The sequence below is a fragment of the Marmota monax genome, unplaced genomic scaffold (assembly GCF_021218885.2).
Source record: "Marmota monax isolate L192 unplaced genomic scaffold, Marmota_monax_Labrador192_F-V1.1 WCK01_AAM20220418_F8-fsc00036, whole genome shotgun sequence".
NCBI lineage: Eukaryota > Metazoa > Chordata > Mammalia > Rodentia > Sciuridae > Marmota > Marmota monax.
Window position 1 is genome coordinate 11,002,542 of NW_026694491.1, and position 23,039 is coordinate 11,025,580.

The 23,039-nt window shown below is 35.0% G+C and overlaps 1 protein-coding gene across 2 annotated transcripts in view; it reads left to right on the top strand.

Moving 5' to 3' along the window:
• Positions 1-23,039, top strand: part of Kitlg (KIT ligand) — an 85,107-nt gene that overhangs the window by 45,157 nt on the left and 16,911 nt on the right. Inside the window, exons 3-6 of one of the 2 annotated variants that reach the window (XM_046419341.2) lie at positions 965-1,027; positions 14,362-14,532; positions 16,996-17,152; positions 17,854-17,937. In XM_046419341.2, coding sequence (XP_046275297.1) covers positions 965-1,027; positions 14,362-14,532; positions 16,996-17,152; positions 17,854-17,937 — 475 coding nt within the window. The remainder of the gene's footprint in view (positions 1-964; positions 1,028-14,361; positions 14,533-16,995; positions 17,153-17,853; positions 17,938-23,039) is intronic. The other variant, XM_046419342.2, reaches the window with a different exon arrangement.

Consider the following 23,039-nt stretch of genomic DNA (forward strand, 5'->3'; position numbering starts at 1 on the left):
TCCCTGGTCCCAAATCCTGTTGTGTTTTCACTTATGCTAGAATGAGTGATGTCAATACTACATTTGACATTATCATTTTTTTATTTTTTTAAATTTTAATTTGTTATATATGACAACAGGATGCATTACAATTCATGTTACACATACAGCACAATTTTTCATATCTCTGGTTGTACACAAAGTAGAGTCACATCCTTCGTGTCTTCATACATGTACTTAGGGTAGTGATGACTATCGAATTCCACTGTCTTTCCTACCCCTATGCCCACTTCCTCTCTTTTTCCCTTGACCCTATCTAGAGTTCATTTAATCCTCCCATCCCCCCACCCCCACAGAATATTATGGATCAGCATCCTTAAATCAGAGAAATTATTTGGCATTTGGTTTTTTGGGATTGGCTAATTTCATGTAGCATTATATTCTTCAGTTCCATCCATTTACCTGCGAATGCCATGATTTTTAAAACCTTCGAAAGTAACTAGGCAAACATTTGTGACATCTCAAGTGTTCAACCCAAAGTAAGTATATGTAGTTATGTTGTAAAATTCATTTTTTTCTAAATTATTGACGTGGTTCTTCCAACTTGAGCATCCACCAGAATGAATGCAGGACCTGTTACAATTCAGTAGTCTGATATGGCCCCCAAATTTGCATTTCTAGCAGCTTCCTGTTGATGGTAAAATTTTACTTTGAGCTCTTGCTTTGAGAATCACTCACTAAAGGGCATACTTTATTACTAATTCTATGGAGGAATAAGTTAGAAACTAGTTCTAGATGAGAATTCCAAGACTACAAATGGAAGTTGAAATTTGTATCATGTTTCCAAAACTCAGTAGGTCTAGTTACCCATAACTGAATTTGTTTTTTGGAGAATGTGTTTGACTATAAAGGGAAATGGAGGATAAATAATACGACTAATTGATGTGTTTGCAATCTCTCTCTTTCTCTCTTTTTATCTCTGTAGGTGGCAAATCTTCCAAAAGACTATCTGATAACCCTCAACTATGTCACCGGGATGGACGTTTTGGTATGTAAGCTGTACATCTCCAAGTCTCATTTTGGTAACTGAAAGAAGATATGGGATCATTTGTATCAGATAGGAAATCAGATAAGAAATTGCCTGCTGTTTAGGGTTTTGCTAATTGTCATGACTGGACAAAAAGTATCTTCGAAATTTGACTTTCAAAACATTTTTTTTTCCCTCAAGCAACTGCTAAACTTTATCAGTGATCATTTCAGCACACATGCCTTAGACCTGTACATAGAGGAAATAAGGTCACCTTCTTTAGGTCTGGCCATATAATTCTTTTTCCCTGATCTTCTCTCAAAAAGGTTGGAGTGTAAAATTATGTCATGGTTTTCTTACCTGAAGAGTCTTATATAAATCTCTCTCATTCCTATTTGAGAATATGAAACATTTTATTTCTGAACATATTAGCAGTACAGTAGATTCTTTGAATCTTAAAAGTATGTGCTTATGATTATAATACATTATTACTGAAATCTAAAAATTTTGTTTTGTACATTTAAGAAATTTTTCAAGCAGAAAGAACAGCATTACACACACACATACACACACACACACATATCAGAGCTTATCAGACCTACCCATTGTGCAATATTGGCTTCAAATAGATTTCCTCTTGAGGAAACATAATCACTAAAGCCTGTGTTTGCTTTTTCCCTATACCATGACTTCCAACTTTTTCTTAGTGATAGCAATTATTCTGAGCTAGAATTTTTCATTTCAGTGCATGTTTTCCCATGGAGTTATGTAAAAGATATAAATCAGTAACCCTGCCGCTGCTCTTCTGCTTTACCGAAAAGTATGCATCCATACATAAGCTATAGAGCTTTTCATATGTTAAGCCAATCCCCAAAACCCAAAGGTTGAATGTTTTATCTGATATGTGGAAGGTAACCCACAATAAGATTGGAGTAGGGGGAAAATAGAAGTTCAGTGGAGTAGACAAAGGGGAATGAAAAGAAGGGAGAGCTGGTGGGAAAAGGAAGACAGTGGAATGAACCTGACCTAACTTTCCTATGCACATATATGAATATGCCACAGTGAATTTCGCCATTGTGTATAAGCACAAAAAATTAATTTCAAAAACAATAACTATGGGTAAGTGGCAGAAAGATCAATAGAGAGGGAAGGGAAAGAGGGTGGGGAGAGGAAAGTGGAAGGAGAGTAAATGGGGTCTGAGTTAGAACAAGATATATTCCATGTTTTTATAATTATGTCAAAATTGATTCTACTGTGTGTAGTTAACAAAACAAAGCAAAAACAATAACAGAGAAATTCAGTGTAGGGGCTGAGGATTGTACCTTAGTGGTAGAGAGCTTGCAGGGCCCTGGTTTTAATTCACAGTACCACACACACACACATAAAGTTAATGATATTTAAAAGTTGCCATTTATATTTTTCATCATGCTTTTAACATGTTGTTTTATGTTCATTCATTTGGGTTCTTGGAGAAAATTTAAAACCATTTAGGCTACTCTCTTCTCTGCAACTCTCATCTTTCCATAATTTACCAAATACTTAATGTTTATGGGCTTTGTATAAGTTGTTTTATATTTTGAGTAACTTTTGTGGATCAATCAAAATTATTTACCAATTTAAAAACACATTACTATGTGCTTTTAAATGCCTTCAGACCCTACAGTGATATAGTGTAGCCAGTGTTCATGGCTACATGCGCGCGCGCGCGCACACACACACACACACACACACACGATTACTAATTAATTACTATATACATAATTTACTAATTAAAAAACATTTAATTAGTAAACATTTTAGCATGAAATGCCTGAAGTTCTTTAGAACTCTTTAGAACATGAATCTTCATGTGGAAACTTGTTACCCTTAAACCTAGCTCCAAGTCTGTTGAAGCAGGGAGAGTTCTCTGGAAATAGAGGTGTAGAATTATGGCATTCTGAAAGTTTATTCGTTCAGACCTTTGATCACTTGCTCAGCAAGTGTTTTGTTAAGGAAAACTACGGAGCCAGCACTTTGCTGGACACTTTAAGAAACACATATACATCAATTAGGCAATGACCTTATAAGCTTGAAAAATTTGGTTATATTGGAGATGGGAGTGGGGATTACCTGGTCTTTTTATAACCTTTTCCATTTGCAAAATGATTTCACACATTTTCTCCCTGGATGATTAGAAAAACCCTGTGAATTAGGTAGAATCCTATTATTATTCCTGTTTTATAAGTGATACACTGGGAGGTTTGTATTTTGCCTAAGGTTACACAACTAGAAAGTGACAGTCTTGGAAAGAAACCCCAGCCAGGCCTTCTGACCCTTAACCCTGGGATGCAGAAAGTGAGGATCCGAACAATTTCAAAAAATGCTGAGGAAAGTGCTGGGAGAGAAGGTTCTAGGTCACAAAGAACCATCCCTGCTCCTGACTACAGCAGCGGTTAAGATGGCAATTGCCAAATTTACTCAAACAATCCTGCAGTTCTTTGCAAAATAACTGTTAAACCGCAAAATAACTACATAGATTATTTTGTGCTGCTATAATCGTAGATGGTGCCAAATCATAGATTTTAGTGTTGGCTGGTGATAGCAAGAACCAGAGTTGTAAAAATAAAGCCGATTTATGGCCACATATTTTTGTGCATGTTTCTGTAATTGAGAAAAGTCCGCTATTATTTGATCTTGGCATGCTGTCCTGGAACTACTGCAGAAACATTGTTCTTGGCCACCATAGTTGGCAGGAAAAACATGCCCGTGCATAGGGCTTTGGGCAGAAACTGGGGTCTCACCCTTTATTTTACCTTCATTTAAAACTGTTCATTTCTGCCAAGACCAGAGGAGTTTCCCAGTGGAGAGGCCTCTGATTATTTGTCAGTGGTCAGAGTCCCAGCTGCTGCCCTATCTTTTGTCTTGAAACAATAGAGGGTGGAGTGGGAGTGGGTGCCAGAAAGATTCCCTGGGGCCAAAGCAGTAAAATTTTGCCTTAGGCACTAGACAGAAGAAAAGCTCTTGAATAGAATACAGTTAACTTTTACTTTTAAAAATCAGGTAAGTACTGCTGAAAGGGGGACTCTACTTTCCTAAGGACTTTCTTAGAAAATGACCCAGCAGATTCCCTCTGGCAAATAACAGGCTGTGATCAACCAGTTGGTATTTAAATCCAATGATAATTACCAATTCTATTTTAAAATCTTCAAAACTATAATATTACTAGGTGGTTAGGATTCCCTTTAACTTCTTAACCTTAAAAGTATCTAAACATTTGTTAGCCTTTTCATTTACCAGTAATGTTATCATAGAAAGAACAAAAATTGAGTTGCTGAATTTGTGCCACCCATCTGCATTTCATTCTGTTGTCTATAACACAAAATAAACTATGAGTTTCTTGTTTGAGTCAAAATTCTTTTTTTAATTAAAGTAAATTTTTAATTACTTTTTAAAACTAAAGTAAATTATATACACACAGTTTTCTTTTACCTTTCTATTTGGAAATAATTTTAAATTTACAGAAAAGTTGCAAGCATATACAAAGGGTATCATATACCCTTTAATCCAGATTCACCTGTTTTTAACATTCTGCCTCATTTACTTTATCAGCTACTGTTTTCTGGTGTGTGCACGTGTGTTATTCTTTTCCTGAACCCCTTGAATAAGTTGTGTCCGTCATGGCCATTTACCTCTAAATACTCCAGTATAGATTTCCTAAGTAACGAATGATTCTCTGAGCTACAGTAGATTTGCAACTTTAGTAAACTTAGCAATAATTATAATACTTTAGTCTATTGACTGTTTTTCAATTTTATCTCCCTTTTATAAAAATTTATTTTCCTCTGGTACAAGATCCAGTCTGGGATCATTTGCACTTGAGTATCAGCAGAATGATGGCTCCCCAAAAATGTCTTCTCCTATGAATATATCACCTTTTATGGCAAATGGGAGTTTGCAGATGTGACTTAGAGTGTTGTTAGAGGAATATTATTCTGGATTATCTGGGTGGTTCTAGTCTAATTTACAGGAGAATCTTTATAAAGGATGGTAGGTATATCAGAGCTGAAAAGGGAGATTTGAAAATGTTACTCTTATGGATTTTGAGGAGGAAGGGACCATAAGCCAAGGAACATTGGTAGGCTACAAAAGCTGGAAAAAAGTTCCTTTAGCACCTTCAGAAGATACAGAACCACAATGAGCACTTCAATTTTTTTTTTTTGTACCAGGGATTGAACCCAGGGTCACTTAATCATGAAGACACATCCCCAACCCTGTTTATATTTTATTTTGAGACAAGGTCTTGTTAAATTGTTTAAGCTCTCACTAAGTTGCTGAGGCTGGCTTTGAATTTACCATCCTCCTGCCTCAGCCTCCTGAACACAGGGATTATAGGCATGTGCCTCTGTGCCCAGCTTGATTTCAGCCTTCTAAGAGCTATTTTGTATCTCTCACCTGAAGAACTATTAAATAGAAATGTGTGTTCTTTTAAGTCACCAATTTTGTGGTGATTTGTTATAACAGCAATAGGAAATTAATAGGTCATGTAGATATGCCATTGAAGTTTTTGAATGAGACAGACCTCCTTTTGGTCAAGTGTCTCCTTCAGGTCTTTGATTGATGGAGCTTATGCATTCCAAGCCATGATGCTTCCTGTGCTGCCTCAGATTATCACATCCAGAGGCACAAAATGTCCATCTTCCCCCTTCTGTCATCTGGTTAAAGTGTTCAACCATTTCTGTACAATTAGCCATCTTTGGGGAAACACTTTTAAGAGCATGTAAACGCACTTATCCTCATCAGTGTTTCTCCTATAGCTGGGACGGGGCTCAGTGGTGGAGCTCTTGCCTGGCTTGTATAAGGCCCTGGCTTTGGTCCTCAGCACCACACATTAAAAAGTTTCTCCCGGGGGCTGGGGATGTGGCTCAAGCGGTAGCGCGCTCTCCTGGCGTTCGTGCGGCCCAGGTTTGATCCTCAGCACCACATACAAACAAAGATGTTGTGTGTGCCGAAAACTAAAAAATAGATATTAAAATTCTCTCTCTCCCTCTCTCTCACTCTCTCTTTAAAAAAAAAAAAAAGTTTCTCCCATAGACTGAACATTTGTGGATGATTCTTACCTGAAGCAATTCTTACTGTCAAATCTTATATCCATTTTTAATTAATATTTTTAAATTTTTTTTCTGATACTATTTTTTAAAGATATGACTAAATGGGGGAGGTGAATGACCACTTATAATACTGCTCAAACAATAAACCTCCCAGCCTTCTTCCCTCTGCTGCGTCTTTCCTCCAGTACGTACGTAAGGCTTCATTTCTGGGCTTGTCCACCTTCATTTGTCTGGCCCTCCTGCCAGTGGGCCCTTCCCACTCCTTTGCTATCCATGATCTGTTGACATTTTGACTCGCACTAAGTAAAAAGAGTGACTTTAAAAAAAAAATAATAATACATTTCATCATTTCACACCTCCCCCTCCTTCTTGGCATGTCTCAAATGACTTCCCACCAGTTCTTAAAAACAGGGGAAAGACTTTCCTTCGGCAAGGCCTCCACAACGCACCTCTTCATATCCTTTTTCAGTCTCTGGTCCTCACATGTTCCCTCACATCTTCTTCCATTTCCATGTGTGTGGCTTTCTTTGTACCTGGAATTCTGCATGGTCCCATGTCTATATGACTCCTGACTCTTTCCTAGTTCAGTCCCCTGTTTCCCCCACCTCCTCAACAACACCAGCCCGTCCTCTTTTCAGGGCACTCCTCAGAGTATCAGTTTCCTATCTGTTGTGGGATTATTTCATTGGTAATCTTCCACCTACCTGTAAACTTTATGGTGGGAGTTATTTTCTTTTTGCTCTGTCTTCTATCAGTGCCTAATGGATGGTAGGCCCTTAGTAAATATTTTCTGAAAGGAAGTGAATAAAGGAATGAAGAGGGACAGTCCCCTGATGTACAGTTACTTGTAATTTCCTTGAGATGCACATTGGAACTGAATAGAGTACAGAAGATTGTTCTGACGAAGTGCCTAAAACTCATCCTGCAGTATCTGCACTTCAACATTATTGTTATCTTCTTTCAGATAAGTGTGATTTAATGGAGGCTCTTGGATATAAGTCTTGTATTATGCAATTTCAAGGAATCGTGATTTTCTTGAGCTTTCTGTTCTGCTATTCTTTATTGAGTCACTTCTGTATGTTAGAATCTTCCCATTGTTCCCATTTACTGAAGACTGAAAGCCAAATTCCTGAACCTGATGATTTTGACTCCCCCATAATCTAGCCTCACCCTAACCATCTCATCTAGTATATGAGTATATGCTCCAATAGCATATGCCATTCCCCAACACAAACTTGCCATCTGAGCTAGATGCATCTCTGCCTCTTGAAATTACCATGCATATTCCAACTCCAGGACTTTGCTGGGGACTGCTCCCCTTTGCCAAGGATGTCCTTTATTCTCTCATCTGTTCATCCAAATTCTATCCATAAGATCATGGCATATCTTGAAGCTGAACATATCCTAGTGGCTATCTCCTCCAAGGTTATCTTAAGGTCTGTCTTTCTTAGAAGGCTTTTTTCTGTTCTTCTGGAATATGCTTTCTCTCCTCTCTATATATGTTTGGCCAGGGAGACCTTGTGTCATACCTCCTCTGTACGGAGCATTTTGCTTGATGTTAGAGACACCACGGTTAGCAACACTGATACTATACCCATCATAGGGACCTAACTTTATAGTTATCTTCTAATTTCTGTAGAGTTTGTTCAGAATCTATTCATTTAGGTTCAAGCTTAAATCACAACTTAATATTGTATATACTGTGCATCTAAAAGTTTTGTTGTGAGAAATAAGATATAAAAAACCTGAGGTATGTTATGCATATAGTAGTAATTGCCTGATGGCATTAATATTATTTTTGTTATGTTTTCTCTTTTTTACTGTATCTTAGTTATCTAAAGAGCAGAGATGAAATTGTTTACTTCTTTCTATTTCCTCACTTGTTTGGACAACCCAGTGCATATAGTAGCTACTCAGAAACTACTTGCTAATATGCATTTTAACTAGTAGAAAAAATATCAGATTTCCAAGTATTGATGGAGCTCATCTGAGTAATTTAGATTCTCTTATTCTTGGTAACAATAATGAACTGAAGCTAACCCCACACATGTACACACATGTGCACACACACAGTCCTATTATTACAGGGATGGTAAGAATAGTATGCCACCCAAATTTAGAATATGGACAGGACTGGAACCAGGATTAGAAAGCTGTCAGGTTTTGCTTTCCTCATCTTTGAGTCTTTCCAGATTTTTCTTATATCTGTACAGAAGGGTTCTTCTTTGTTCAGGTTACCCAGGAGAATGTAACTGCCCCAGAACTCCAAAATTCACCTTATAGTTTCATCTCTGCTCAGAGACTAATTGCAGTTCCTATCACTACTATCAGGGACTTTGGGCAGGGACTTTCTGATTGACCTATTGGTCGTGTATCTAGTGTTATTCAGTTGACTCTGTGTTTTGCACTGTAAGATGCATCCTGACAGTCCATCCCTATGATGTACAATACTTTTACTTCCTATAGAAAAAGAAGCCCAGTAAGCAAATCTGCTTGTCTGCCTCCCATGTAATAATAAAGAGTCTTAAAGAAATAAGCATAAAATGAATAAAATAGGACATTAAGTACTTTTTTCAATCAGTGCTTTGTATACTCAAACTACAGTACAGGAGCCCATCTTAAAAAATGATATAGTAAAACACTGTTCAGAACATCCAGGCCATTATTGTCTGATAGAAATACAAAGGGAGCCACAAATATAATCTTAAATTTTTTCAGTAGCCACATTTAAAAAGCAAAAAGGAACAGTGCAATTAAGTATGATACATTTTAGTTGGCTTAATATGCACAAATATAATCACTTAACCTTCTAGTTAATATAAAAATTATTAATGGAATTTTTGTATATTATTCAAAGTCAACTGTAGATTTTACACCTGTGTCTTATTCCAGTTCAGACACTGAATTTTCATCAGAAATATTTACTTCATATTTAGATCTTTATAAAATTCAGTGCTGAAAGATGCAGATTCACATACCTAAGTTTTTCCAAATATACTTTAAAAGGTTTCCAGTTATTGGTTTTTAAATACAAAGAAATTAAATAGATTCATAGTTTAGTAAAGTTAAAATTCTATTGCCTCAGCCTTGTTTTGAGTGACAAGTTATTGTACGTGAGTAGTAACTCCCGTACTGACCTGAACAGATTAGATCAACCCCTTTACTTTATAGATGAAGAAACTGAAGCCCTAAATAGATTAAGTGACCTCCTTAAAATCACAAAGTCAGTTGACAGATTTGAGACTCAAATCCAAGCCTCTGGTCTATTAATCATTGTTGCCCTCACTCCCATGAAGTCCCTTTACTGTGCTATTTTAGGTCTGCCTCAGGGGCCATTTTTAGACCTGCCCTGGGAAATAGCATGGATTTATAGTGCTTGGGTTGATTAGCATCTTAATCAGCTGGAGATTTTTAAATCACTATAATTCAAACAAGAAAATACAGTTAGCCTACTAAAAAGTGAATACAGAAAGATCCAAATGAATTGTTGAGGAAGAGAACTGAAATAAATTGTTAGTAAACCCAAAAGTCAACATTTCAGAAGGTCTCCATTAGCAATGTGAATGCACAGTGTTTTGCCAAGTGCTTTAGGAGGAAGTTTTGAATTTCTCACCCATGGAAGAAGTTCACTACTGGCAATTGGCAATCGGCATTTCCCCTCAATGACATGGAGAAAATTGCATTTCCTTGTATGACTGGATTCACTGAAACAAGACAGAAAGAGCCATTTCCATTTTCAAGAGATTTCTTCATTGCACCTTAGAGCTAGTGTGTCTGGTTCAGATGTGGGAACCGAGTGGTGGTGAACCCAGTAGGAAGCGGGTTCCAGGTGTTTGCACTGTGGCCCTTCTCACTGCTAGAAGTACTAGGTGAGTGCATGAGAATCCTGGTTTCTAATGTTTCTGATGAAACCACGGACAAGCCACTTGACTGCTCTCAGAAATGGATGGGACGGAACCAGATGCTCTCAGGCATTCCTTCCAGATACTGGAATTCTAATGACAAGGCTCCAGATGAGTCCGACTGCTCAGCCTGGGGTTGATACTGAAAGCATAAGTAAGAAAGGAAGGCTTCATTCCTTGGGCACATTCTTCTAATTCTGGTAAGACTGCGGTTTGACACAAGAAAACAAAAGCGATCAAGCTTTTGAGATTAGTTGGATTGGAGCCTGGGTGAATATTCCTTGTGAATATCATGCAAAGGTCACAATCCAGGGCTTATTTCCCTCAGAGTCTCTGGTTAGTATTTACCCCTCATCTCCTTCAGAGAGAACTCTCACTGGTCAATACCAACTTCAAACCCAATCGGAAATCACATAGGAATCTCTATGAACAGCTGCCAAATGGAAAGTAGTATGAAGCACACCAATGAACAAATATTACAGATATATTGTCGCTATTAGCTTTTAATAACATAAATCTTTTAGTGACTACACTTAGACATTCTGTCTGCATCTAACACTGATGTGAAATCATGTGTCAAATTTCTTTCAACTAATAAATGAAATAGGGAGTGGAGAAGAGAAAGCTCACCAGACTTGGCCAATCCCCAGGACATTTTTAAAGCGCATGGTTAATTTTATCCGGGGTCTCAAATTGACCAGTTCTGGGATTATAAAGGTGTTACATCACCCATATTGTGGAATTCATTTAACATATTTTTATAATTTTGGTTTGGTCTTGGAATGTGCATGGATACTTATGTGGTTTCCCTTTGGCCATATTCCTAGTTGTGTTTAGGATACTTTTAATTATATTTGATTTATTTTCATTGTATTTTTTATTTAATCATTTAGAAAAATCATGGATTCGGTACTCATGGTACTTTAAAATCACTAAGGAAGTTAATAATTTTTAACAAAATCATCAGTGGTAGTGACTTGCCAGAAGGTCAGAGTTACTGGTTCAACATCATGGAGTCTATTAACATTCTAGAATAATATGTATCCTAAATACATAGGAATAAAAAGCTCATGTGTTCTAGTAGTTCTAGACAGGACTACTCTAATTAACTTGAGAACAATGGTTAGAAATTATGTGGAGTCAAGGAAACATCCAGGCAGATTGTGCGTCAGGGTGAATAAAATATCAAGTTCCGTGTGCTTACGGAGATCAAAAACTCTTTTCTATGTCGTTTCATTGACACCTCATGTGACTATTAATTTTCCTAATCCCTGCCATTCTTCCAGCAAAAGACAAAACATTATATCTTATGTTCCTATAATAAATGTGGTGAGTTAATATTTATTTAAAACTAAAGTTTAAAATGGTCTCTGAAAGAAATCATAATAACGCTATTTATTAAGGCAAACACAAAATTGCATGTGTTAATTTGACAACATTTAATCATCTATTTCATAATCACAATCTTGGAATAATTGAGAAACAGAAAGGCTCCTTGCATCTCACAAATGAAATGCCTACTTCATTGTGTTTTGTTCTCTTCACGAATCATTTGACTATATTTAATGAAAAAAAAATGAAAGCGCTTGATGTTCTAGTCAAAACTGGTTTCCTCTCTTTCAGGCAGGCAGGTCAAAACAGGCTGACATTTAATATTATTTGTTTACCTTGGTTTTATCTTTAATGCATCCGAGAATCTTAAAAAGCAAATACATAGCTGGTTAAACAAACTAAATGAAAAGATAGAACTTTGATGACACATTCTTTTCCAAGGAAATTGTGTTGCAAGCAAGGATTAATAATGAATAAAGGGTCTTAGAAATATGTTTTTTCAGTGGTGTAGTTAAGAAGTTCACATCAATTGTCAATAAATTGTCCATATCTTTAGAAGGATAAACTTTGGGGTAGGATTAGATTCTAGGATTTCTGTGACCTAACTAGAAGACATCACAGGATTGGAGTTGAATATTTTACTGAAAAAAAAAATTGGTTGTTCAGAATGTTGATTTAAGTATGTGAAAATGGGGAAAGGAAGGGTTATAGCTAAATGGAAAGTAGAACACAAAATATAAACATAAAGTTCAGTTGAAAATAAATATAAATAGAAGTGGCTGTAGGTACTCCAGAATTTCCCACCTTGAAAATAAGAAACAAACAAAAATATTTTCTACTTTAACCACAAAGAAAGTAGCAAGAGAAAGGATGAGACACACACATGCACACATACACACACACACACACACATAGACACACACACACAGAGAAGAAAGGAAGGATTGTAAAAAGCAACCCATTCATTTAGAGCAATAACCATAGAATCAAAAGGAGAGTCTTAATTCAAAACAAGAGAATTTGATTTGGGCACTTATTATTCAGAAGATCAAGGAGAAAGATAGACAATGATATTTATAATGTGGAACAAAGAAAGTTTTAAGAAATGAATGCATGAAATTTATTTGTCATAGAAAAATTTTCACAGTTATAGTTGAATGATATCTGGTGAAGATATTTGTCCTACCATATAAATACTATTCAAACAGTATTATAGTATATGCAGCATTCCATACCCTGTCAGACCTTACTTGTAGGGATGACTACTAACAAGAAACACTAACACCTCCTAGTAGGAGAGAAACCTGCAGAGCAATTCAGCACCCAAGGGTCGACTGACAGATATGAAAGACTTGTTAATGATGCATGTATGAACTTGCATGTGCTTAAGATAAGTGGTTCTTTAACAAAGAATCTTTCCTGAAATTCTTTGGAAGCATAGTCCTTGGAGAACTTGGTTAGGAGTTGAATCAGCTGCTTGTCTTAATTTCCCATTGGGTTTTTTGTTTTCTTTTTTCTTTTTTTAATCATTCTTATCTGAAGCCAGAGCCAATAATCCTAAACATTTTGAATAATATTTAACTTTTCTAGGACTTGGAGCTTACCTATCTATAGATAAACCAGTTTTTTTTTTTTCTGGTTGTAATATGTAATATGTCTGCTAAATGCATATAAAATAACTCCCTTGTGTAACTTAGAATTAAATAAATTACTTGACTTTCCTTACACAGGTATTCTGTTGGTAAGTAAAGAAGTAAGGTTTAGTGATATGATTCATTTTTCATGGCTTTGTACTCTTTTCTAATGATACAGAATGCTGACTTTGAGCAAAATGTTAACCGAAAACAAAGCATTCCATTTTTCTCATTGGTAGACCTATATTGCAAAGGTTTTATTATGCAAAAAAATTATATTCATCTATTAATGTTATTAAATTTTGAATTTTGCAATAAAAATCTTATAGAAATGTGTGCTGGATGTATTTGTTCTCATTCACTTTTTTTTTTTTTTTTTTACTTGTGCTTCTTTTCAACAAGGCATTGGGAATACCACAGGGAACAAGTTTTATTTTAAAAATATGCTGCCCTCATGCAACGTATATTCATATTATCTACATTATCTCCTCACAACTATGCTTCATGGAAGGTTTCATTTTTCTCATTTCATACACAGGCAATGTGCAGTTCAGAGAGCTTATTATATAGCTTGCCTGGAGTTTCTCAACCAGAATTAAGCCCGAGTATGCCTGATTCCAGGTCTTGAGCATTGATCTAACCAATGGGCAAAAGTGGCTTCCCAGGCTAGGTAGGCTCCATGCTTGGTTTAATGTTCTACTATCACAATCTTGAAATTCTTAATAGTGTTTGAACAAGGTTTTGAATGCAAGCTTTTGAACAATGAATACATTTTCATTTTGCACTGGATCCCAGAAATAACATAGCTGGTCCTACCACTAGGCAAAAGTGCTTCTGTTCAGATCTCAGATCACATTCCTGCCAGGGCTGTGTTTTTTTGTTTTTTGTTTTTTTAACAATCCCACACGAATATATCTACTTAGAAGCCTTGAAATCTATCAAGTTCTTTAGAATCTTAAGGTATTATTAATCAATTATTTTATATTTCAGTCAACAAAAAGACAGGGAATTCTTTGAGGGCCTAGACTCTCTCCCACAGCAATATTTTGTAATTTGTTCTGCATCTAACACTCTTTTGAGAACACAGTCAGTAAGCCATGAATTTCCATTAATATTTGAACTTTGCCAATGGTAAGGATTGGCTCTCTATTACCTTAATTTTCTTCCACAGCAAAGCACACATTGTTACCATCAGTGGTTTTCTCTGGTCTTTTTGCATTTGTCAATTTTGAAACGGGATATTAGATCTGTGTTGAGCAAAATCCAAGAATTGACCTGTTCTTCTATAAGAAAATTCTTTGTCCCACAGTCAGTGACGTGAAGCACTGACTTCTGAGGAGGACTCCAAGTTCACTGCATTTATTAAAACAGATTCTTTGTCTCCCCTCTGTGTCTTCCAGCCTAGCCATTGTTGGTTACACGAGATGGTAATACAGTTGTCAGTCAGCCTGACTAATCTTCTGGACAAGTTTTCAAATATTTCTGAAGGCTTGAGTAACTATTCTATCATAGACAAACTTGGGAAAATAGTGGATGACCTTGTGGAGTGCGTGGAAGAAAACTCACCTAAGGTACTTCTGTCTTCATTGAGATTGTTTTTTTTTTTTTTTTGTTATTCTTCTCTAAAACCTATGCCAAAAATTGATGGTTTTGAGGAAAAAGGGGCATCTTGATTTTGTGTTATTTTGAACTTATAAACTTTGTGTTTAAAAACATTGTAAGTTAAGCATAGAAAACAAATGTTTGTAGTTATATTTCAGTAACAAGATGTACATTCATGCTAAATATTGTCACCTAATATAAAAATAAGAGTTCTTTATACTATAATGTAAATTCAGCTCTTCCTTTACTTTTATTTCATACGAAATTTACAAAACCTTCCTATTAGGTTCCAAAGTTTATTTAAATGGGAAATTTCTGGTATGAAGGCTTACACTTGCTCTTGTATCCATAATGTAACTACCTCATATGTCACAACAAAAAAGTGTACTTTGGTCCATTAGAGTCATTGGATAATGAGTCATCACCAACCTCAGGATGTGGGCATGACATTACTTTGACTTCTAAGCATAAGGGATAGGGAGTGTACCCCAAAACTTAAGAAATTAGATGTTGATCCAAATTTCAAGTCTCTCACTAATTCACTTTGTGTACCTAACTTCTCTACGCCTTGCTTTCTTTATGCCTAAAATGTGGATAGTGGCAGAACTCTGTCCTCAAGGTTGACATTATAGGATCTGTGATACGAGCTTTAATACCATATCTGGAAAATAAATGTTAATAAATTTTGACATCATTGTTGTTTATAGCACTGTTTCTATGATACACTAGGGCTTTATAAGAAACCTGCTTTGCTGTAGAGCTCAACTGATCAAAGTTTAACTTTCCAGATTTCTAGAAGCTTAAACCCAAAGGATTGTTGTGTTATTATTTTTGGTTTGCTTTGCAGTATTCATGGTAGAATCTAGGGACACTTTATAACTGAGCCCCTAGCCTTTTTTAGTTTTTATTTTGAAACAGGGTCTCACTAAATTGACAAGGCTGGCCTTGAACTTGTGATCCTTTTGTCTCAGCTTCCCAAGTTACTGGAATTACAGGTATAGGCCACCATGCCTAGCTAAACTCAAAGTTTTAAACATGAATCTGTTTCTTAATACCTAGATGCCCTCTCTACTCTCCCATTCAAATCCAGCTACTCTCTAAGACCTAGTGTCAGTGCCACTTAATGCTTCCCAATCTTAAAATATTTATCATACTAACAACCTAATATTTACATTTTATTGTTTCTGTTGCCTCACTTTGTATTTTCTGAAGCCAGAATGTACCTGTCATCTTCTATCTTAGCACTAGCATCTCTTTTTTTATAATAGTGTGCTAATGGCATTCATAAGAAGCAAAGATCACAAAAGGAGGGTATATTATACAAGGTGTCAGAAAACAACACATATATTGGAGCTTTAAAGATGAGTTAGGTGTTCAATAAATGGAAATGTCGTGAAGAGTATTACAAATAATGAAGAAAATGCATTTACCAAACGTGGCATTTTGGCTGGAACCAAGGAGATTGCAGATGGCGTGGAGATTTTCCATGGTATTTCTCAGTTGTTTTGGAGAGTAAATTAACATATATAAGGCACAGAGAATAGCACAGTAAGTGATGTAGATGTGTTTGTTATTATTACCTATTTTTCTTTGCAGACAACCATCCATTTATACTTCCCTAAAATGTAGTTTTGATTTGTCTTTATGAATAAATTAATCATACAGTTCTTATTCTTTTATGACTTGCTTTTTTTTACTTGACCATTATGTCTACAGGATGTATTTAACTTTGATGCATATAGCCATTGTTAATTTTTTTACTGCTCATAGACCATTCCATTGATTCAATATACCACTATTTATTAAGCCATTCTTCTATTGCTTGGCATAAGGGTTACAAACATTGAAGCTAGGAACTTTCTATATAACTTTCATGTCTGATGGTGCATATGTGCAAGAGTTTCACTAGGGAATTTACCTAGGAGTGGAATTTCTGAATCATAGGTTGGTCCCATGTATCCCTATATATCAAATATAACAACTTACTGTATATCATATAAAAGCTTTTTCATTCCAATCCTTTCAAATAGTTGGTATCAGACTTTTATCTTTGGATATTGGATCATGTGTTATAGAGGGGTCTTTTAAAAAATCAATACCAATATTTTTAATGAGCATCTATACAAAAAGTCCTCCGTTTGTTTCAGGATTATTTCACTGATAGGATACTGTGCTCATTGTCCCCTTCCCTCTCCTTCTGTTGCTTTGGTCATGAGTCAAGTCCCAAACAGGCCTGATGGTTCACTATCCTACATTACCTATTTGAATTATGCACATTCAAAGAACTGTTTAAAAATGTTAGCTTTTAGAATTCATATACTTGAATCTGTGAAGGACTTATTTGCAATCTATTATCTTGACCTCAGTTAAGTCTGTATACTATTTGAAAAATATAATCTTGGTTTTATTGTTTTGATTTTTTTTCCCTCTAGAATGTAAAAGAATCATCTAAGAGGCCAGAACCCAGGCTCTTTACTCCTGAAGAATTCTTTAGGATTTTTAATAGATCCATTGATGCCTTCAAGGACTTTATGGTGGCATCTGAAACTAGTGATTGTGTGCTTTCTTCAACGTTAAGTCCTGAAAAAGGTGAGACACACTGCATCTCCAATCTAAATGTAAATAGCATGCTCGAACTTTGTATGAGTAAGAATCTACTTGTGAACCAAATATATGTGTAGCTAAAGCAAATATTGATGGCATTAAAGAAACTAATGATTGTAGCTTTGTTGGTTTCTAAAGGAAAACAATATTCAATCATTTTTTTAATTAAATAATTGTTTGTGAGTAATTAATATATGAGATAATTGCTCATATTGTTTTCTTACCTGATTATTTACTGATAGTGTACAATTATATTATTTTTCACCTTCAGTTTTCTTAATGTTCCCTTCTCAAATCTTTCCTTTAAGAATCTAAAAATCTGAGTCATGAATTGTGATCCTCACCAGTTACTTTGAATAGATACTCTTTTGGTTCTACCTTTTGATCCCTATAACAAAACCCCAATTTCATTGATTTCCTTTTTTAAATGACAAATTACAACAACTTGTCATTCGCATTGATCACGTATGTATGCAATGTAATCAATATTTGTTCTATAATTCCTCTGGTGAATTTCTTAATAAAATAGAAGAGGAGGACTCCGTAGGAAATAAATAGGATCCGAATGATCTAGATTTGGGAAGTGGACCTGGCACTGGTACTTGGTATTATACTTCACCTTTTAGGGACTCTGTAATTTATATAAATCACCATGTAACACTGACACATTATTGCTTTCTATTTAGATTCCAGAGTCAGTGTCACAAAACCATTTATGTTACCCCCTGTTGCAGCCAGCTCCCTTAGGAATGACAGCAGTAGCAGTAATAGTAAGTACATGTATCTGACTTAATGCATGCATGGCTCCAATTAGCCTCCATAGGAGTATTGCATGGGCTTTAAAGGAAATTTATAGAATTAGTATCATTAATACCTTTCTGTTACTATTATTCCTCTTATGGTCTTCCTGAGAATTAAATATTTGGTTTGTAGAACTGGGTTTCCTTAGAGCTTGAGAAAATGTTTAGAGAACAGGGCCAATAAATTTTCTGTTAATATTATTTTAAATAAGGCATGAAGTTAATTTTAGAAATATGATTTAGACTTATCATTGTAGACTTAAAATATATTTTGTGGATAATGGGCCTGACAAAATGGAATTTTAAGATAGAAAGTACAAATGCTGGTGGTATAGAATTCCAAGGATATTTTCAGTGTTGTGTTATCTGTGTATCAGTATTCACTATTGTGTGTTTGGAAATTTGGTGATTTTGTTATTTTAACATAAATGTATATGTTGGAAAATATACTTCTTTCCCTGAAATTCTTTTCCTCTTTGGCCATGAATCCAGGTTTCTAGGAGACTATTTGCTCTTTTCAAATCTAGGCAAAGATTGTTATAAAAGTTATTGGATTTGCAAATATGCTGTAGCCCCATGGAAACTGCAGAAAGAAAATAACAGTCATCCCTAAGACTTATAAATGGACCACTGTCCTTTGTTCATGGACGAGGAGACCTTTACATACAAAAAGAAGTGATTTATTACAAATTCACAATAGCTTGTCTACAGTATAGAATATTTCCCATCAAAATTTGACCTGAACTGAGATGAAGTTACCTATCCTAAAAATTAACATTTATACATTTCAATACAGAAGTAATAACATGCTTGATTGTTAGGATGCTGCCCAGAACTCACTGGGAGTAGTCTACAATATATAATATTTGCAGAACAGAGTCTTCTAAAATCTAAAATTCTGAATTACATATATAACACATCAGATGTGAAAAGCTTCAAAGAAGAACCGGAGATTCACATATCTGTGTCAATGTAGGCCTTTTGTACTAACTATGTGTAGTCTTCAAAGAAGCAACTTTTAGCTTCTTGAATTCTGTTTATATTTCATTGATTTTTAGTCTTTATTTTTTCCTTCCTTCTACTTGGTTTGGGTTTAATTTACTCAACTTATTTTAGCTCCTGAAGGTGAGAAAATGTGATCATTTTTAAACTATTTTTTTCTAATTTCTTGAAGGTATATATTTCCTTATAAGCACAGCTTTTGCCACATCCCACACATTTTTACATGTTGTGTTTTCATTTTAATTTTTTTCAATACTTTTTAATTTTTGTGACTTTTTTCTGGTTTCTAAATTAATTCTGTGATTGTCAGAGAAGATATTCTGTAATATTTTGAAATTTATTGAGAATTATATGTGTTATTCAACTACTTGGTAGAACATTTTCAAATACTGCCAAAGTGGTTTGATACCTTTGTTCGTATCTTGCATTTCTTACTAAATGTTTTACTTATTTTTTATCAGTTACTGAGAAAGATGAATTAAATTTCTTTTTGATTGTGGATTTGACTGATTCTCTGATTCTTAGTTTTTTGCTTCATATATTTTTGAAGCTATATCATTATGTGCATACACATTTATTATTGATTATCTTCCCTAATTTACTGACCCTTTGATCTTATTGAAATATTCCTCAACACATAGTGTGTATATATACATATATACATATATATACCCACTATCAGATATATAGTAAAGCCAATCTTTTTTATGCTTAGGGATTTTGTAGTGAATCTTTTCCCCCCTTTTTATTGCTGCCTTGTAATTATACATAACAGTGGGATTCATTGTTACATATTCATACTCCCACACTTAGTATATTTTGTTTCTTTATTTCCAATCTATTGTCTTTAATTTTAATTTATATTTATAATAGAAAAAAAGAGCACTGTAGCTTGGCCTTCTTATTTTGTCTGGTCTACATATGATTTTTAATTAAAGTGTTTCATTCATCGATATATGTAATAAATTATTGGTATGGTTGGACTTGAATATGCTCTTTGTTTACTTATTTGCTATTTGACCCATTTTTACTGATAGTCTGTTCCTTCTTTCAACCTTTTGTTGAGTTAATGCTTCTTCTTAGCATTCCATTGAAACTATGATTTGCTTTTAAGTCACACCTCTTTTGTAGTTGTTTCAGCAGTTAAAATGTATATTTTAACTTGTAATATTCTAAGTTAATATTGTCCCATTTTAAAAAATATATAAAAAATTTATCCATACCCATTTTTGTATCTATTTATATCTATGTCAGTTCTAAATTCTATAATACAGTCTTGAAATTGTTGCACACACAATTATATGTCTTTTATAGGAAGCAAGAGAAAAAAATGTATTGCCTCTTCCATCCACATTGATTACATTTTTTACTTTTAATTCTTTCTTGGAAATTCAAGTTTCTATCTAGTGTTAATTTCTTCCAAGCTCCTTTACCATTAAGTACAGAAATGCTGGCAACAAATACTCTTTTTCTTTTAATTGGAAAATATTTTCTTGATTTTGTCTTACATGGTACAGGTACTTTTTACTAGATATCAAGATCTGTGTTAACAGAATTTTTTTTCCTCTCAGTTCTTTAAAAATATCATTACATTGTCTTCCTATGGCGCACACACACGTGTGTGTGTGTGTGCGTGTGTATATAAAAGTAGCCATCATTTGTATTATATTTCTTCGTGTGTACTAGATCTTTTTTTTCCTCCTTTCAAGTTTTTTTGTTTTTGTTTTTTTAGCAGTTTAACTAGTGTATGCCTATGAGAAGTGTTCTACTTTGTATTTCTCTTTCTTGGGATTTGTAGAGCTTTTTGAGTCCATAAGTTTATTTTCTCCCCAAACAGGAAAAATTTGGCTCTAATTTTTGCACTTATTTTCTGCTCTTTCTCTTGAACTTTTTTTTTTTTTTTTGGTATTGGGGATTGAACCCAGCATGCTTAACCACTGAACCATACCCTGCCCTTCTTTTAAAAAAAATATTATATTAAAATTCATATAATATTTTATTTAGAGACAGAGTGTTAACTGAGTTTCTTAGGGCCTCATTAAGTTGCTGAGGTTGGCTTTGAATCTTCCTGCCTCAGCCTCCTAAGCTTCTGGGATTAGAGGCAGCACCACCAAACCTGGAAGTACTTCTTCTTCTGTAATACCAATCACATACATTTAGGCAGTTTGACACTGCGTCATAGGTTGCAGAAGTTCTGTTCATCTTTTATCCTCTTTTCTCTCTGTTGTTCTGAGTGAGTACTTTTCACTTGTCTGTTTTCTAGTTCATTGGATTTTTCTTCTGCCATCCATAAAAGTGCTAAATTCTTCATCAAGTGAATTTTTTTCTTAATTTATAATTTGTGTTCTAGAATTTCCATTTAATTACTTTTATATTTTGCTGATATTTTCCATCTACATATTTATTATGATAATATTTTCTTTTTTTTTTTCCTTAAACATTACAAGAGCTGTTATAAAGTTCCTGTCTCCAAATTTCAACGTGTAGACCATCTTAGCTTTAGTTTCTTTTGCCTTTTTCTCTCTTTAAATAATTAGTAATTTTTGAATATATGCTAAATATTATGGATACTCTATTGTTAAGCATCTTCCTGATTTTGTAGCATTTCCTTAAAGGCCATTATGTTTTGTTCTGATAGGAGGTTCACTTATTTATATAGATGAGCTTTATCTTCTTTCCAGGCTTGTTTTTAAACTTTCTTGGAGAGAGGGAGCAGCTAGTAGTCTTATTTTAACTTGTGGGGTTCGGGGGTGGGGGGGGAGCGGTGCTGGGAACCCAGGGCCTCACACATGCCAGACAGTGCTTTGCAACTAAACTATATCCTTAGCCCTTTTGAGACAGGGTCTCACTGAATTGCTCAGGGTCTTGCTAAGTTGCTGAGTCTAGCCTCTAACTTGCATTCTTCCTACCTCAGTCTCTTAAGTCACTGGGATTACAGGTTTGTTCTTCTGTGCCTGTTTTAGTAGCCTTATTTTTGAGGCCCAGGATTTCCGAGACATTTCTAGACTACTAAGAAAAATCTCAACAATTTTACTTGTCAGAACTCCTTTTTCCCCATTGGTATGTGACTGTCAAGGTCTCTGGTAAGATTATAGCAATTATAGCTTCCTAGGAGTTGTGTTTTTGCCCAGTTTTATGATGTCTCTCCGTGTGCATGTACAACTTATTATCTGACAAGTAGCTGAAGGTAACTTGTCTAGAGATCAGTGGTGCCACTTTGCACAGCTCTCTTCTTGCAAATAACCTAGCTCTATGGCCATGGCTGTATCAACAAACCTGAATTTGAACCTCTAACTCCCTATCTTGGTGAGCCCATTGAGACTTGGGCACTATCTTGCGCCTCTCAATTTGAAGGTGCCTCCCAGTCAGGAGTGCCAAAATCCAGACAGCCAGGACTATCATGGATCTTACTTTATATATTTTTCCTCTTAGGAATTACACTTTTGGACTTCATGTCAGCTGATTTCTGAAAAAAATTGCTTCGTAAAATTTGTCCAGAATTATAATTACTTATGTTGGGAAGGCTAGCCCACTACCATCATGGGTGGAAGCAAAAGTCTTTCCTATTGACTTTCAAAGAAACTGAATGTAAAAATTCTATTCAGTCCTGAGCCCCTGAGCCTGAAGGTACTTTTTTAAATTGCAAGATGAATGGACAGCCTTTTTTTTGTTTGTTTTGTTTTTTAATTTGTTGTGCTTTTTTTTCCTTTTTAAAAAAATATGGATCTTGCATTGTCAACAGCTTTTGGCTAGGTATAATGTCACTCATAAATGTGCCACTTAGACACCAATGCACAAGTCAATATTTGTTGTGTTCACATTCTAAACAGCAGAGATGTAAATAAAATGTCTAGTAGGGTAAATGATATGTATAACAAACAAATTCTATAAATTTTTTTACTTGAAGAATAAAGGAGATGGGATTTTTTTGGGGGTAGGGAAGGGTCAGAGAAATTTGAAAAAGGCATGATAGTTTTTAGGGAGAAGACTTAAAACCTGGCCATGAGAGAGGGTCAGAGCATATGAAAGGTGAGAGTATATAAGGGAGACTCATGGGATAATAAACAAGC